Raw genomic sequence first — 18,938 nt, forward strand, 5'->3', positions numbered from 1 at the left:
AAATCCCAGAATGGAAATGGGAGCATCATGGAACAGAAGGTGCCACCTGGGAAAGTGAGGAAGCGATGCGACGTCAGCACCCCCATTTGTTTGAGTAGTAGGGATTAGATTGTAAATTTCGAGGACGAAATTTTTGTAAGGGGGGAAGAGTTGTAACATCCTGAATTCGACCCACTTTCGTGATCAATGAAATAGATGTGTATTTCTCATTTCATTTTAGTAAGTCTCGCCCGGAACGGATTCTTCTCGGGATACTGACCAATAGGGAATGGCTAACTAGGAAAACGGTACGTGGACCTAAGAACTCGACCGCGAATCGAGTCCGATTCCGAGAAATGACGAGGGAATATTTTGTACCAATGTGGGCCGATCCAAGGAGGGTGACGGATTTGGTTTAGCCAAAGGCGTATGATCGGAACGTGGGTGATTCCGCACGATCGAGAGTGCTTGTGGCAAACAATCCCGAACTTATTCCGAACGATCGCGACCTCCGGAACTAGTGATAATCCTCGCGTCCTCTTGGAAATCGAGACCGTCACGACTCGAGTAATCCTAAGTCGATACACATAACCCCTAAACAGCCGCCCGGTTAGTGAGAGATGCTAAAATCGCATTTGAACGAAATTGATCGTGGAATTGAGTCCGGACTTGAGTGTCGAATTTCATGGACGTACGCGACTGTTTTGCAAGGACAACGTCGTATTAGTGTGGCCAATTATATTTGGGATCGGTATAGTTGAAAAAAGAAATTTCGGACCGGAAATGGAAAATTACCGTTTTGCCCCTAATCCTATGATTGGGTTCCGAATTTTAGAGGTGTTAATTGGTTTTATTTAGTCTATTAGTGGCCAAAAATATTGGACATTGATGCCCCCATTACTCTTGCTCAATTCCCTAAGTGCCCCTAGATATTTTGTGTAAGATTGAATCTTGGCCCTTGATCTTGATTGGATATGATTGGCCTTTGAATTGTGGCCCTTGGATCTAGCTTGCCCAACAAGACCAATTGTGATCCCTTGGATTGCACTTGATTGGTATGTTGACTTTGGTCTCTCTCTCTCTCCTCTTCTCCTCTTTCCCCGCCGAGCAGCCCCACGTTGCTGCTTCTGTTTTGCTTGCTGACTTCCTTTCCTTCTTTTCCGCTGACCTTTCACGCTGCCCCTGCTTGTTGACTCCTATTCTGCTGACTTTCCCACTCCTTCACGTGACTGCTGTTGTTGCTCTGCTGAACCTATGCTGTTCTGTTGACTTTTGCTCTTGCTGATCATGTTGGTTGACTACTTCTGCTCCTATGTTGCTTGCTGCTGCTTCTGCTTTTCCTCTGCTGTGACTGACTTCCACTCATTCCCTTGTTGCTCTGTTGTTGCTTCTGCTGACTTTGCTTTGATGACTCCTCTGTCACGCTGAACACCCATGCCACTACTTCTACTCTTCTGATTTACTTCCCGCCGCACCCTCACATGCAGCTGCTGCTTCTGCTGAGCTGCACTTCTTCCATTTTCGCTTCATTTCGGCCTTGTTTGCCGCTTTAGCCGCTTACTTGCTTCTTCATTCTGCTTCGTCTGGTTTCTGCTGCTTCTCGCCCTCCATTCCAGCCCGACCAGCACCACCGTTCAGCCCCCATCTCCACCCGACTCCTCCATGAGCCGCCGCTCGCCGCCGCTGGTCCGGCGTCGTGCCGCCGCTGTTCAGCCCATTTCTCTCCTTGTCCGGCCCACATTTGAAGCCTTAAACCTAGTGAGTGGAAACCCTAACCCTTAATTAGGCTTATGTGCACTTTAGACAAGTTTTAGAGGTTATTAGGGTATTTTAGGGGTTAATTAGTGTGGACTGATTAGGGCTAATATTGTGGCTGTTTTGGTGGTTTAGTGTGATGATTTAAATGTGGTTTGGTGGCCTAGAATGGGCTGAGCATTGGTTGATTTCCGGTAGGGTTGCTGCTGTGTCGCTGGACTTTGCTATTTTCTCTGTGACTGTTGTGGGCCGAATTTGTGAAAGTGTTATGCATGAAAGTTGTTCATAACATCTTGAAGTATGACATAATTTAATTTGAGAATTTTTGGAAATCATTGGAGGCCATTCGGAAGTCCATCTTTGGACCGAAATTAGTCTGCCGGAAACACTGTTCCTCCAACCTTCAGGTCTGTTCGAATTTTTATAAATTTTTCCAGAACTATTTTCAAAATAATTCCTTCACAAAAATTGTTGATGACATTTGTGGCTATGACATATAAAAATTTCAAGGCTTTCCAAAGTGATTTGGGTACTGATGAGATGCATTTTTATGGTCAGGCGGCCTGACCGGACGGGTTGATTTTTGTCTTACTTCAAGTGACAAAAATAGGTGTTTACAGTTGGAATTGGGTTTCGAGTTCTTCACGGAAAATGTTTATCAAGATGTTTTATGCAACATATCCAAAATTTATAATTTTTGGAGTTGAATTACTATTTATTTGAAAAGGGATTCCAGAACTGTGCGCTGGCTCAGAATTGCTCCGAATCTGTGTATTTGCTTTTCCCTTGTTCTTAGTGGCTGATCATTGTGGTCTTGATTTGGGCTATTATGTGAATCGAGCATATTGTGGCATTAATTGAGTGTGGAAATTGTGGATGCCGAGCGTGGACGTTATGGCCATGAATGTGCATATCGAGCATTGACATAACATGTGCATTATGTGAGTGTGCACGAATAGCATGAGCATGTGATCACCTAAATCACCCTAAGGCGTCGTTTACGCAGGATTCAGATAATAATTGGTGGATTAGGCTTGTGTGATCACATAAACCCTAAGGCGTCGTTTATGCGGGGTAATGAACCCGTCCTGAGGCGTTTAACGCGGGACGATGCCCGGATTACCGGAGGATGGCCACCCTGAGGCGACCCACATGCGGGTTGTGTCATGAGCCTGATGCGTTTAACGCGGGCCAGAGATCGATCGAAAAGTGATAGACCTGATGCGTATTACGCGGGTCGGACCTGATGCGTTGTACGCGGGTCGGTGAATAAATGGAAAGTTGGCACGTGTGCAAGTGTGCGTTGAATTGTGCAAGCATAAGCATGACATTGGCAAGTGTGCGAAGAGTGCATAAACGAGTGCAAACATGTGTGCGGCATGTGACAGTGGCCAATTGACATGTGTATGTGCATTGCTGGGCATAGTATTATTATTATTATGTGCCTAACCTGCAGGGTCACTATATGCTTGATTTGGGCCTGAGGGCCTAAGTCGTGTGATTAAACAACTGTGTATTTAGTTGATGCTTGTCCGCGAGGTGCATGTTAACCTAGTTTTGGATTAGGGGGCCTACTCGTTGAGATTTATTCTCATTGTTGTTTAAACCCCACTTTTCAAACCCCCGACCTTGAGATGGTGGATGCGCCACTTCATTTTGGGATCCCGTATCGCATAGAGCAATTGGTGACGGTACACCCCGTAGGGAACGGGGAGTCTTATATTAAGCATTTCATTATAGTTTGGGTCGACGAGGGCGGGCCATATTTCCGAGCCCATCCTTATCTCGGTTGGTGTTTCCGGGACCAGTTCGGTACGCATGGACCCCTTTGGTCCTTCGACATTCCGTTCGACATATATGGCCAGCCTGATCCGCAGGCCGCCGATGGAGAGGTCGTGAGCCCCGCTGCCATGTCCGAGGAGGATTCCGGCGCTCAGCCAGTCATAGTTGAGATGGTTTTCGAGTCCGAGGAAGAGAAGCCGATGGACTGGGAGTCTGATAGCGAACCGGAGCCCATGGAGCAGGAGCTAAAGCCGGAGCATGATTCCGGGGCGGAGTAAGTAGACATCGAGTCTGAACCTGATACGATGGATTCTGAGTCCTCAAGATTCGACTCGGACTGGCTGCCCTAGGGTTTAGTCCTTGACCATGGTTAGGTAGGGCCGATACTTTTTGATAGAGCCCTTATTAGAGTTAGTGCCTGACCCCCGAGCCACATACCCCTTTTTTATGTTAGTGGCTGTTGACCCATATTTTGGTTGGTGTATATTACCTGATAATGGATTTTGTAAATCCCGATTATTAATGCAAGTTGTATTTATTTTAATTATTGCTACCCTTGGTTATGTGATTTTATATTGTACGAGTGTTTGTTACTTCCGCTGTGCATTGTTCTCTGTTGTTTGGGTTTTGAGTCGGCGACGCGTCCTGGGACATCGCACTGAATAGACCTCGGTTGGGTTGTCATGCGCTCGTAGGGTTCGGGGCGTGACAGCATCTTCTCGACCGAGTTATGGCATCGACTTCCTTGGAAGAGTAATCCCATGGTACATACTTAGTGTCAAACTTTTCTTTTGGAGGGAGAGTGATGATCACAGGCTGTGTTTCTTCTTCTTTGATCCTTAGCTGATCAATGGGAAGTTGGATAGTGATTGGTGTGACGGGACCTTCCTCCTCTTTATATTTGTCTACCTTATCAAGCTTGATTAGAAATGGTGTAATCATGAATACCATGCTTCTATTGGCTTCGTCAACATCCGTTCCACCCCAACCATCAGGTGTGATTGTTTCGTTCTTGAATGTCCATGAAGGAGGTATATATTTGACACGGTAATTATACCGGCCACTATCTTGACCTAGAAAATCAACAACTTCACCTTGTCTTCTTGCTTTTCGAACAAATCGCCTATCACCTCGGCGAGTCTTTTTCTTCTTTTTCTCTTCCTGATCTTCATTCTCCTCGAGATTCAATTGGCTAATCGGGACCTCATCCATGCCACCCCATCCGTCTGGTACAATGTCTTCATTTTTGAATGCCCATGGTGGTTGTGTATATTTGACACAGTAATTGTATTTACTGCTATATTGACCGAGTAAGTCTACGGTTTCGCCTTCAACAGATGACTTCTGGGTGAAACGCCTTCACCATGACGAACTTTTTCTTTCTCCTTTTCATCTTGATCTATTTCATCTTGAAGCATTTCTTTCTTGGGTAGAGATTTTCCTCAGGACTGGTTTCATCGTCCATACCACCCCAGCCATCAGGCACAATTACTTCATTTTTGAATGCCCATGACGGTGGGGTATATTTCACTTGGAAGTTACATTTTCCGGAGTCTTCTCCCAAGTTGTCTACAATCTCGCCTTTTAGGAGTACTTCTTGACAAAAGCAAGTATCCCCTAATCGAGAAGCTTTAATCTTGACTTCATATTCATCTTCATCGTCAGGCTTGATCATTATTTATTCATCCTTGATCATGTTTACTGTATTGTGCTCAGGAAGAGGATTCTGATGTATATTTAGCTCGGGCTCTTGGAAGTTCAATATCTTCTTATCAATGTGCTGTTGAACCTTATACTTTAGAGTGGGACAATTATCTACATCATGTCCCGTTTCTCCCATGTGATAGGTGCAAGTTTTTGATTCATCATACTAAGAAAATCTCATAGGGTTGTCTCTCGGTACTTCCTTAGCCACCAAATACCTTTCTAGAAGCATTGGTAATAGCTTTGACAAAGGTCGGGGCAACGGTGTGTATTGCCTCACGGGCCTTTTATTTGGCTCGAATTGCCTTGGGTTTTTCCAAGCGACATTTGATTGCTTCGGAAATGATGCTTGATGAGTACTTGGGCTTGACACCATAGCCACTTCTCGGATGGGTTCTTTGTCTTTTTTCCCGGCGTAAGGCCTTCGTGCTGCTATTTCTTGAGCCTTCTTTTCTTTCAATCCCCATTCAATTCTCTTACCCACTTTTACCAACATGGTGAATGTCTGACAGTCTGATACATGAAGCTTGTCGTAATACTGAGTTGGCAATGATTTTAGAAAGAGCTTAATGAGCTCGTCTTCACTTATGGCAAGCTTTACTTGTGAGGCAACAGATTTCCACCTCTGAGCATAGGCTCTGAACCCTTCATTCTTTAGTTTTTCGGTTCTGACAAGATCTTCTCTAGTTGGGAGTACTTCGACATTAAACTTGTACTGGCGAAGAAATTCTCTCGCCAAATGATCTCATTTAGTGAAGTCTTCTATGTCGAGGACTCTGTACCATGTAAGGGCCGCCCCTCTCAAACTATCTTGAAATGCGCTAATAAGAAGTGGCGTGTTGTCTGAATATCTTGCCATCTTACGTTGGGACAACCAGTGCCATCATATTTGCTCACGAACTCTGGTTCTTTATAATTTTCTAGAACAACCACCTTTGCGTATGGCGAGAACTTGTCGAACCTTTGAAGCTCATAGCCTTGACTTGCTAAGCATTCTTCAATTTTGACCAATCTCTTGGCCTCTTCTTCATCCTTTGTTTTAGATGCCTTCTTGATTTGTTCATCCTCTTCCAAATTTACCACCTCAGGCGTAGTCTTTGGAGGATTTTCTTGAACCGGTTCTTTGTTTCTGATTGAGACTTCAATCGGTGTTTCAGTAGGGTTTGAAGCTCCCACATTTGAGGTAGTAGGATAAGACCCTCGAGATGTAAGAATAAAAGCCTTCATTTCTGCCATCATTGCAGCCATTTAGGTCATTTGATTCTCGACTTCAGCTAGTCGAGCACGGGTTTCTTCTTCTGCCATTCTAACTTGTAGGCGAGTCCGAGGTCTTTTACCTTCCGTTGCTAAATAACCTGTTTTGCCAAAAAAGACCCGATATCAGCATAGTAAAATGATCATGAAACCCTACATTCTTTTAATTATATGGTTTCATGAGATTGTCAAGGATAAAAAATTTCATACAGGTCTTAGCTTTGTATAAAATTCTTCATCAATGTCTTTCTCAAGGAACCATACAATTCAAAGAATTGTAATCCATGGTGATTATTCACAAAAGTATTTTGAAACTTCATTAAGCAATTGTTTCAATTTTGAAAAAAAATTATTACAATACTATTCATCAAAATAGGGAAACACTAGCTTAAACAAGTCTAGACTTCTTGCTAGCTAAGGTAGCTTCAGCTTCTTCATACTCCTTGATTCATGTCTCCCATTCTTCCACATCGATTACAACCTCCTTGAAAACATACGGCTTTACACCTGGCGTGCTTGGCATAATGTACTTTGGGATGTACGGCTCATCAGAATGAGTTATAACACTCAAAGGTACATAAGGTTCGACGTCAATTGGTCGCTTAGCCTTCAACCACCTTATATACTCATTAGATGCCAAAAAGAGCTTCATTTCTCCTTCCAAATATTCTGGCCATTGTACTATTTGTTTAGTTGATCTCTTCAAGGAATTCACGATCCCATCGACCCTTGTTCGTAGCTCTTTACTTTTCTTTTCCGGTATAGGTTCTTGCGGTTTCTCAAATGTGAACTCCTCAGGATGCCAAATAGGTGGAATTTGTTGAACCATTCCGAATTGTCGTATGACTCTTAGTGGGCAATAAGCAGTTCCACCACTCAATCCTAGTAAAGGCACAAAATTACCGTCTTGGGTAGTAATTTGAGCTTCCGTTATCTTCGGCCATCGAATTCTCCATTGAAGCTGGTCGGGAGTTAATGCTCTAACGAAGTTTGCCCACTCATGAAAAGAGTATTTTGGCATTTTATCTTGGAGTTTCAAATACTTCTCAATAGGGTTGGTAGATGAGTCAATCTCTCGAATACGCATATAACGTTCCCAAGGTCGAATATGGGAAATAAACCACACAGAAAGTAACCTAGCAAAAGCTTGCAATACACCCTTTTGTTGATTTTGGTATTTGTTTAATGAAATGACGGTCTCTACCAAGAGCATATTGGAGAAGCCCTATTTTAGGCAAACTTACCTAGTAATTACCGCAACGAGAGCATTTAATCCCGTCCTTGATGTGGGAAATAAAACGAATCCAAAGAAAGCCAGAATAAAAACCCTCGCGGAAGTGTTTCCCGTTTCTTTCGGCAATTTGGAGTAATTGTCCATAAAGTAAGATAGAGGAAATCTCCCGGTATTTGATTTGATCAACTTTTCCACTTGAGAGGTCTTCAAGTTTAAAATTCTGCTATAATACTTGCGGGTTTCAATCCAACTGGGGGCTCAACAGTTATTGACTCAAAATCAATCCCAATGATTGCCTTATATTCTTCTAGTGTATGTACCATCTCGTGCTCGCCCAATTGAAATATGGCAGTGGTAACTTCTCAGAAATGGGATAATGCTTGGATTAGACTTACTTGGTGCTCCAGGTTGATGAGCTTGAACAAATATCCGAGTCTTTCCCTTGCGTATGCTTTATTGTCCTTTGTCATGTTTATCCACCACGCCAAAAGCTCCTTCTTTGGAATAGGAATGACTTGTATATCTAGTTTTCCCATGTCGATCTAAAGCATGTAAAAGAAAGTGATTATTATTCACCATAGATTACCAATTGATTTTAATGCCTCCATTTCACTTGTATGTCCTTTTAAGGTAGGACGGAGGTTAAATACACTTGCATGCCTCGAAAGTAATGCAAGTGTCATTTTGAATCCGTTTAAACCTTAAAAGAGCATATAGTTGAGATCATGGACAAATTCAATGTGTGATGTAAATGCCCATTCTATCATACTCCATTTAGACCATAAAGTTCTAAACTATGGTTTGCAATTTCAAACACATTGAAATCAACGAATAAGCATTTGCATTACATGAGAAATCCGCCATGGACCTATACATTTCATCTAAAAATGAAAGAATGGTCAAATGGAGTATGACGCCCTAATCATACATTCTAAAACAAAAGGGCATTTAGACCAAGCATTGAATGTCATTTAGGCATTTTTTTTAAGAATGTGCCAACTAACATGCATAATTGTAAAAGAATGGAATGGAACGATATTTACTTACCATAATATTTTTGTTTGGTTTTAGGTATACCAATCACAAAGACAAGCGAATGCAACCAGTGAAGTTTTGACGCCTAAAAAGGGTAGGATATGCTAAAGGCTCAAGGTCATCACCTTAATGGACAAGAGATTCCATTCCAATAGGCAATCGGCCTAAAGTAATGAAATATTATTCCATCTTAGTGATCGGCATTGTATTTAAACGATCCCATGAGCAATCGGCATATAGTTTTGCCTAAACACATACCTCTTAAGGGTAATCCTAAATGTAGCCGGGGTTAGGCCACGGGTGGTGTGTGCTAATGGTGTAGTGCTAAAGCAATTTAAAGACATGCATAGCAATTAATGACCAAACAACACTTCTAAAATTCATTCAAAATACATTCAATCCCAACACCATCTTGCAAAACAAGGGTTAGCAAAGACAACACCCCTTATACCACCCGCCTGCAAAACCATTTAACACTACCATTAGCGGGACGTACCTGGGATCCTTGCAAGTACAAAATACAAGCATATCGTTCTATCTAGGCCTAAGTCCACTTAGAAAAGGTTCTTCCCTAGTGTAGTCGCCAAGCTTGTCGCACCGCGCTTTTTGGGGCTTTCGGGATTTGCACGCTAAGGAGGTATTTCCGTGTAAGGGTCTCTCCCAGACCATACCTCACATGACAGTGAAGGGTAATTTACTATTTAATCTAGGTTTGTGATTTTGGAGTCGCCACTAGTCATTATTGGTAGGTAGACTAGAAACCTAATCGAGGTACGGGAGAAATATCACGATTCTACGAACCAGAGATTTTGAGTACGGGGACTTGATTACGTTATTGATCCCGAATCGAGATCCCTAACGCCCTTTCGGTACCTAAGAACGTTACGATGTCTAACATGTCATGTGAATTTCCGAGGCTTACCCACTAATTCTATCCATTCTAATCGCAAAAATGACCAAACAAGTATTAAACGCACAATCGAAGTCAATCAAATCAATCAATCCTGAGTGGTCTCTAAAAATGAAAATCAATCAAAACATCCAAACCCTAATGAAGCTCTAGAAGCTTATTCATTTCATAATTTACATTTTTTAGGGTTTTAGGGGTTATAACCCCTGAATTTGGGATTTTTCTAAAAATGCCACTAGGGCACTTCCAAAAATTCAAATATCACTTTTTATGGTTGGCCACTGTGTTTTTGGACCATTCAGTGAATTTTTAAAATTTTTGAATTTTTTGAATATTTTTTCGGAAATTTTATTAACCAAGAATTGATTTTTTATGATTTTCTGAAAATTTATATGAATTTTCCAATTTTTTATTTTTTATTGATTTTCTGAATTTTTCACATTTTTTTATTTGTATTTTCTGAATTTTCTTAAAATTTTGAATTTTTATTTCGATTTTCCAAAAAAAATTTATATTTTCTGATTGATTTTTTTTTGAATTTTTCTGTGAATTTTTTTATTTTATTTTATTTTTTCCATTTTTTAGGATTTTTTTATATTTTATTATTATTATTATTATTATTATTATTATTTTATTTAAAAATTTCCCGCCGAAGTGGTGAACTAGATCGACCCGGTTCAACCCAGTTCGGCCTGACCGAATCGGGCTTCGCTGGCGCCGGTCGCCAGTCACCTTCTTCGGCGAGCCCAACGCCGAAACGGCGCCGTTTTTGGTATTTTTCAATGAGGCATTTTATCGAACGTGTGGTGTGCGTAATTCCGTGTTGAACGTTTTCAAGGCTGCCGGTTTGGGCTCGTCGCCGATGACCTTCCGGCGACTATTTCACCATCCTAATTGCACCATGGTGATGTCCCTACATTCTATTTTTTATTTAGCCTACTCGGAACACCGACGGACGTTCACCGGCCGGCGAAAACCGAACCTAAAAATGCCAACTCAAAACTGACCTTTCCAACCTTTCTAAACATTCACCCCTGTTCTAATCGCCCTAGCCGTTTTCTATCGATCAAATCACTAACAAAACATCAAGCAAAGATTAAGAAAGACTAACTTGAATGGCCTAAGGCCACGGTGATACTCCGGTGAGGATTCTCGAGCTCCGGCGAGACGGTTCAATGGACAATTGAGATGATTCATGCATATTTTCCAATCAAAATGCGATCAAATGACATAAAACGTGATTAGAAACAAGTCTTGAACATCCAGAAATACAAAATCATGATTAGAACAACAAGATTGAGTCAAATCATATTTTCTGGAATTTTTTAAAAAACCGTGACTATGAACGATATTTACCTGCTTCGATTGAGGGCAAAATGGAATTTCCGATATATCCGGAGACCGTAGAATGGTTACTTGTCACTTGAACTTCAAGTTGATGGCCTCGGTTTCGCCGGGGAGCTCCTGAATCAGCCGACCGAGTGTGATTTATAGGCCTCAATGATCAGCCTTGTTACAGGTCCTCCGGTGAGGAAACTCACCAGCGAGACCTATTTGCCAATGCTTTCCAGGTCAGAAAAGCGCCGATCACTAGGTCTCAGAGAGTCTCAACTCACTCTCTCACTAGTTTCAGGCTTTTCTCCTCTGTTTCTCTCTCTTCTCTCTCTCAGTCATTTCATTGAACATCTTCCCCCCTCTCATCCAATTTTTTTCAGCTTTTTGTTGATAAAAAATTCCCGCCCAAAGATCGTTAGAACCGATTTATAATCAGTTAGATTGAATCTTTGATGCCAGTTGGAGATTCTCCAGCTAGCAAAATCAATTTACACGTGTTAGATTGACCAAAATAAGTTGGCAAAGGCGCGGGTTTAAAAGGGCATTTTCTGGGCTTAATGTGACTCGGGTGAAGAAGATGAACAACTCGGGTTAGGTCGGGTCAGGTCGACCCGGTCGACCCGGCAGACCTGGGTTGATCTAAATTTGCAAATTAAACTCAATTTTGACCCAATTTTAAAAATCAAACCCCAAAATTGAATTCCCCATCATATTCCAAACCCAAATATATGATTTTTCCCAATTTTTGTTATAATTGTGTCCAAGATTTTCACATTTTTATATTCGGGTTAATAGGGTTTTGTTCAATTTGATGTCCTAATGACCTGATTAGGAAAAATTGATATCAAAATTGAATTATCCACATCTGATTAACCCTAGCAATGATGGTCTCATGTTTCGACAATTTCATATTGGGCACGATTCCCAATTTGGGTTCAAAATTCTTAATTTTCAATTGAATTTTGGGGATTTTTTATTTTTATGTCAAATTGTGCAATTGGGCCAATCATTATGTAATTCAAGGTCCCAGAATCATTTGTTGTGAATACACTATGACTTAAAAATGACTAGAAAAAATTTAATTGCATTTTTGGGTCAATTCGGGTTTAATTTTGCCCAATTTTGGGAAAAACATATACCCGATTGAGATTTTTAAAAATTGATGATGTATTCATGATATTGATTTAAAATAAGACTAATGAATATTTTTATGGAATTTTCTTATTCCATTTACTATTTTTCTTGATTTTCTCACTTATTTTGATTAAAAGAAATTAAGGAAAAATGTAGAAAAATGCTAAAAATTACTTTTTTTGGTTTAGAAATAGGTTTCTAGGCTTGTCCAGGATTCCTAGTCCTAATTTTGAGATTTTTTGAAAATATGAAAAGAAATGAGCTAAAAATCAAGTGTCAACAGCCAGGTTGGGTTGGGTTGACCCGACCGACCCGGCAGACCCGGGTTGGTCTAAATTCGTCAATTAAGCTCAATTTTGACTCAATTTTCAAAATTAAACCCGAAAATTGAATTCCTCATCACATTCCAAACCCAAATATATGATTTTCCCCAATTTTTGTCATACTTGTATCCAAGATTTTCACATTTTTGTATTCAGATTAATAGGTTTTTATTCAATTTGGTGTCCTAATGACCTGATTAGGCAAAATTGATGTCAAAATTGAATTACCCACATCTGATTAACCCTAGAAATGATAGCATCATGGTTCGACAATTTCATATTGGACACGATTCCCAATTTGGGTTCAAAATTCTTATTTTTCAAATAAATTTTGGGGATTTTTTATTTTTATGTCAAATTGTGCAATTGGACTGACCATTATGTAATTCAAGGTCCTAAAATCATTTGTTGTGAAGACACTATGACTTAAAAATGACCAAAAAAAATTTAATTGCTTTTTTTGTTCAATTCGGGTTTAATTTTGCCCAATTTTGGTAAAAACATATACCCGATTGAGATTTTTCAAAATTGATGATGTATTAATGAAATTGGATTTAAAATAAGACTAATGACTATTTTTATGGAATTTTCTGATTCCATTTGCTATTTTTCTTGATTTTCTCACTTATTTTGACAAAAAAAATTAAGGAAAAATGTAAGAAAATGCTAAAAAATTATTTTTTGGTTTAGAAATAGGTTTCTAAGATTGGGCAAGATTCCTAGTCCTAATTTTGAGATTTTTGAAAATAAAAAAATGAGCTAAAAATCAGGTGTCAACAGTATTAAGTAAATAACCAATAAAGCAAAGGTAATTCTGTCCAAGGAGGGGATTTTCGAGAACTAGGGTATAAAGACCATTATGCCCTTCCACTCAGCAAAGAAACTCTAGAACACCTAGGGGCAAAAATGTCTTTTCCAAATTCTAAGTCAAATGTCACTTTTCCGAGAATTTCTGAGCAAACCAAAAACTAAGCGAGCTTAACGGGGCGACGTCCAATATAATAGTTTTGATATCCGTGAAAGTTCGATACCCAAGTTTGGATTCCATTACATGGTCAAAATCGATCAAACGCCACTTTTGTGTATCTCAAACTAACGGGTGGCTTTTAGGGGTTACGCGCATTCGACCCGTGCTTGATTTAATATCAAGCCACGTTTAAGTTTACTCGAGCCATGATGACCTCGGTTGTCATGTAATTACGAGGGTCAATCATTAGCTCTGAAGGACACGGTCGTTAGAAATTGATTTAGGAATGTTTGTAATTCATACAATTGCCAAACGGAATCACCCGCGACCTCTTTGTATAACATTGGCAAAGCATTCTATAACCATCCTTGGATCGGTCTATAATGGCCCAAAATATTTCCTCGTCAATCCTTATGGCCGAAGTGTCAGTCTACGGTCGAGTTCTTAGGTCGTGCGTACTAAATTCCTAACTAGCCATTCCCTAACGGTTAGTCATCTCATGAGTGATCAATTCAGAGTGAGATTTAACTAAAAGTGTATCGATGAGATAATCATTTAATAAATCCCGAAAATGGGTCAAATTTCAGAATGTCACAGCGAACATCCTCTATTTCCTTTGGATGAGTTTTTTTTTCTCTCACTCACTTCTTTCACTTGACTTTGAGTGTATAGGGAACGTGTTTGGATACGGCTTACCTTTCATCATTTGAAGGTCTTTCAATTTAATTTGATCCAAACTTTTTTGAAACTTTTCAAAGCCTTTTGTCAAATTATCCATTTTTTAGGGAACTTTGATGCTTAATGCATTCTCAACAATTACAGAATGTTATCGCTCTCTAATGGGTTCCCGCTGGCACTGTTCACCCGATCGTCCTTCGCCGGTTCCGGTTGATTCCGGCGACCTCTAAGGCTGATTTTTGGAGGATAGGCCGCCGGACGCCCTCATCTACCCCTCCGGTCGTCTCTCATCGTCCGGACCGACGTTGGATTCCAAGATCGATCGTCGTTGGGGTGGACTCCCTTCGCACGAGAAGCTCGGCTGAACTGAGCCTTGGGTTCAGGTTTGGTTTCCTGCTGGTTTTTACCTGGATTTCGAGCTATTCTGGTCTCCTTTCTTCAGTGTTGGAGCTGGTGTTGTGGTCTGGTACTTGCTCTGCACTGCAACTTTCGGTTTTCAGATTGAAGTGTCTCCCTATTCTGGTTGTTGTTGCTGGCGGATTGATTGGAGTTGGTTGAGGTCCTGGATAGGTCCATTATATTTCTGCTGAGTGGGTGTGATAAGCTGGTGCTTATATTGGAGATCATACTGATATGTACAACATCCCTTCCCCTGGTCCTAGCATCTTTGACTGGTAGGTGCTTGTGTATTTGTCCACATGGAGACAACTAATCAATCGTCTGTATCTCCGTTGGTTCTGGATGCTGACCCTCCTCCTGATGCCGAGACACAACAGGAGGTAAATGGTGCTGCGTTTCCTAAGCCTTTACAAGGTATTGCTAGTCCCTCTAGGACAGCTGAACCTAGGGATAAATCAGTAGCTTTCACCAGGTCTGGCCCCCCGTCTGGTACCAGTTTCTTCTCCAAAGACAATGTTGGACGTAGTCGCAGTAGAGGTCGATCGAAAAGTCGGCACAACTCCCCTAGACCTGGACACATTGCTAGTCCTCCTGGTGGTATTGATCTCCGGAAAAATGCAGCAGGCTTCGGCAACAAGGGGAGACAGAATAGGAGCAGGTCCCTCAGGCGTGCTGGTCGGCCTCAACCTGATACTGCTGGAACTTCCAATGTTGCTGGACAGATTCCTAACAAGGCCCACGAGCAGCATCCTCCTGGCCCTAAAACCAGATCTTGGGCAAATGTTGCTAGAGTTTTAACTAAAGGGTATAGACTTACTTATGTACCGCCACGGGTGGTGGATGGTGAAGAGATCGTCGATATCACTCCAGATATAGCTGCTGCTGAGAACCCCTTTTGGGCTGGAATGTGTTGTAGGCCAGTTCATAGGGAAGAAAGCCCCCTTCAAGCTGACTGAAGAGGCTATAAGGAAGTCATGGGGGGATAAAGTTGCTGAGATCAAACTACATGAGAATGGCTTCTATTTTTTCCGTGTTCCTGATAATGAATTCCGCAGAAAGATCATTGACTCGGGGCCGGTTTCTATATTCAGCTGTACCTTGGTATTACAACAATGGCATTCCAAGCTTAAACTCAAGAAAGGAATTCTGGAGACTATCCCGGTCTGGGTAAGACTTAGAGATGTTCCTCTGTCCTTATGGTCTCCTATGGGCATTGGCAGCATAGCAAGTGCTATTGGCAAACCTCTGTACGTGGATATTCACACTGAACAGATGACCAGGATCTCATTTGCGCGAGTATGTGTTGAACTCAAAGCCACTAAACCAAGAGCTGAGCAAGTTAAGTTCTGCTGGGATGGTGAGATGAACACTATTAATGTTGAATATGAGTGGAAACCGATGGCTTGCCCCTCTTGCGGTATCTTTGGACATAAAGAGGGATCCAATGGTTTTGATTGTGGTTCTGTTCAGGCCATTAACAAGGCTGTGGACACTACTGCAGGCCCTTCTCATAATGTCCATAAGTCTGGTCATGATATGCAACTCCAAAGGACTGAAGGGTGGGTTCAAGTCCAGTCCCGAAAAGGTAAAGCCCCGGCTGCTAAGCATGTCCCTGCTCCCAGCCTTTCCCCTTCAGCGACTACTGATGCTCACGAACAGTCCCCTTCAGACTTGCTGGAACCTCAGATCCCGGTAAACACACAATCAGCTTTCGCCTCTGACCCTGTTCAGATTCCTCCCTCGACGGCTGCTGTTCCTGACCAACTGCCCTTGTTCCTCCGACCAGCACAGCACTCCATTGGGACAGAATGCCAGACTTCTGCCCCATATCCCTCTATGGGACCCGATAGAGAAGCCAATGAGGTGGGGCCATCCCAAGACCTTCAGGTGGGCCAGACTCAAACCACTGCTCAGGAACCAGCTGGAATTACTGATCAGCAGACTATGGCTCATCTACACACTTCACTGGACTCCACTGAAGACTCCTCTGATTCCCGGGCAGTAATGGAGGAGTCTAGTACCTCAGAAGATAGGATGGGAGTGGAAGCAGCTGCTGTGTCCCCCCCCAACACCAGATCTCGCGCGTTTGCATCTAGTGTTTCTGAAGAGATACCGAAACCCTCTCTTGGGGCTACACTTAGTTCGAAATGCCCTATGAGTGCTCCTAGTCTGTCCTCCTCAAAAAAGAAATCTAAAAGGAGGAGACCAAGGAAAGCTCAGAGATAGTTTCCCTTCTTCCTAAATGTTTTTTGGAATATGGAACATTAGGGGGCTAGTTGGACCCCTTCGGCAAGCAGAAATTCGTTCTTTCATTAGGAGGAATCATCTTTGTTGTATTGGTATAATAGAAACTAAAGTCAAAGTCTCTCGGTTTTTTGAGATTTCTAAAGACCTTTTTGCTGACTGGAAATGGATGTCCAATTATGAATTCTCTCCTCTTGGTAGGATATGGCTTGGTTGGGACCCAAAGGAGATTGAGATGGACCTTCACTACTCTTCTTCTCAACTCATCCATGCTCAAACAAGGTTGATTCACATGGATAAAACTTGTATGCTTACAGTAGTATACGGTGAACACACTTTTATGAATCGAAGACACTTGTGGGCTGATCTCATTCGGCTCGCCTCATGTGATATCCCTTGGCTTGTTGCTGGTGATTTCAATGCGATTAGAGATTCAGACGATAGAGTAGGCAGCTCCACTCCGTGGATTCCCGCTTTTGATGATCTTAAGGAATGCCTAAACCAAGCGGGACTGGAGGATCTCCGTTATGTAGGATGCAGATACACTTGGTCGCACTCCTCAGGAGCAAACCGGAAAATGCGTAAAATTGACCGAGTACTTACCAATGATATTTGGTCTCAAATCTTCTCATACTCGGAAGCTAATTTCCTTCCTTCTGGTATCTCGGATCATTCCCCAATGGTGATCAAGATTGTTCCTCCGCCTACTTCCAACAAGCCTTTCAAGTTTTTCAACTTTTGGGCTTCTCATCCTTTATTTCTGGATTTAGTCACTCAAGTTTGGCATTCACATATTGTGGGTTCTCCTATGTTCCAAGTTTGCTGCAAACTTAAAGCTCTCAAGGCTCAGTTGAAACTCTTGAACCGTAGCTCCTTCTCGGAGATTTCCACAAGAACAGAACAGGCTAGATCGGACCTATTCCTTGTTCAGTCGGCCTTGGACTTGAACCCTTTCAACCAGAGCCTTCTTGAAAGAGAAGTGGAGCTTCAAAGAACCTTTTCCGACCTTAGACTACAAGAAGAATCCTTTTACAGGCAAAAATCCAGAATCCGGTGGATTAAGGAAGGGGACATGAATACCAAGTTCTTTCATCATCATGTCAACCATAGACGTCTTCATAATAGAATCTTATCTGTTTCGACAGGAGATGGGGAGTTTATTACTGAACCATTGGCGGTCAAGAACCACATTGTATGTCACTTTCAGCAACTACTCACCAGTAGTCCAACTAATATTCAGCCTCGATCCGGGAGGTGGGTGGCTTTATTGACGGGACTTTAGATGAGAACCAACAACTTTACTTATCATATCCGGTATCCGATGAGGAAATCCAATCTACTCTATTTTCATCGGCTAAAGGCAAGGCGCCGGTCCAGATGGATACAATGCTGAATTTTTCAAACTCACATGGGGATCTTGGTCCTTCAATCTTGAAGGCGATCAAGAACTTCTTTGAAACTGGATGCTTGCTCAAAGAGGTTAACAATACCATCTTAACATTGGTACCGAAAACCCCCAATGCGTCGAGTATGAATGACTTCCGACCAATTGCGTGTTGCAACACCCTTTATAAATGCATCTCCAAAATCCTTGCAAGGCGTATTGCGCAGGTCCTTCCTTCGCTAATTGGACCGCCACAAACGGCTTTCGTCAGAGGTCGTAGAATAAGTGACAACATTATGATCGCCCAGGAGTTGTTTGCGGACTTCCACCATGAGTCTTACTTTCCTAAGTGCGCCATCAAGGTGGACTTCCAAAAAGCATACGACACGATTGAGTGGAGCTTCATTCAAAAGGTACTTGCAGCATTCAAATTTCCGGAAAACTTCACTAAGCTAGTTTTAGCTTGCATATCCTCAGCCAAATTCTCAGTTGCAATAAATGGGGAACTTCACGGCTTCTTTGCTAGTAGCCGGGGAATACGACAAGGAGATCCACTGTCGCCGTACCTTTTTGTCTTAGCTATGGAAATCTTTTCGGGTGTGCTGAGGGACAAAACTCTTAATCCGGATTTCCAATGGTTCTGGCGTTGCAAGAAAGTGCGCACCTCCCATCTATTCTTTGCGGATGACGTCCTTATATTCGCACAAGCGCATTTGAGATCCATTCAGCTAATCAAGGAAGCAATCGATTTGTTCTCCAATTGGTCTGGTCTAAGACCAAATGCCAGAAAAAGCAATATTTATCTGTCGGGAGGGAACCCG

General features: G+C 41.9%; 1 protein-coding gene across 1 annotated transcript; it reads left to right on the plus strand.

Moving 5' to 3' along the window:
• Positions 1 to 16,902: 16,902 nt before the first annotated feature.
• On the plus strand, positions 16,903 to 18,015 carry LOC130136281 (uncharacterized). The gene has a single exon (XM_056306556.1). The coding sequence runs from the start codon at positions 16,903 to 16,905 to the stop codon at positions 18,013 to 18,015; it is 1,113 nt and encodes a 370-aa protein (XP_056162531.1).
• Positions 18,016 to 18,938: the final 923 nt, after the last annotated feature.

This window comes from Syzygium oleosum, unplaced genomic scaffold (genome assembly GCF_021117445.2).
Source record: "Syzygium oleosum isolate NSW1041296 unplaced genomic scaffold, Sole_v2.1 Sole_v2.45, whole genome shotgun sequence".
NCBI classification, from domain to species: domain Eukaryota; kingdom Viridiplantae; phylum Streptophyta; class Magnoliopsida; order Myrtales; family Myrtaceae; genus Syzygium; species Syzygium oleosum.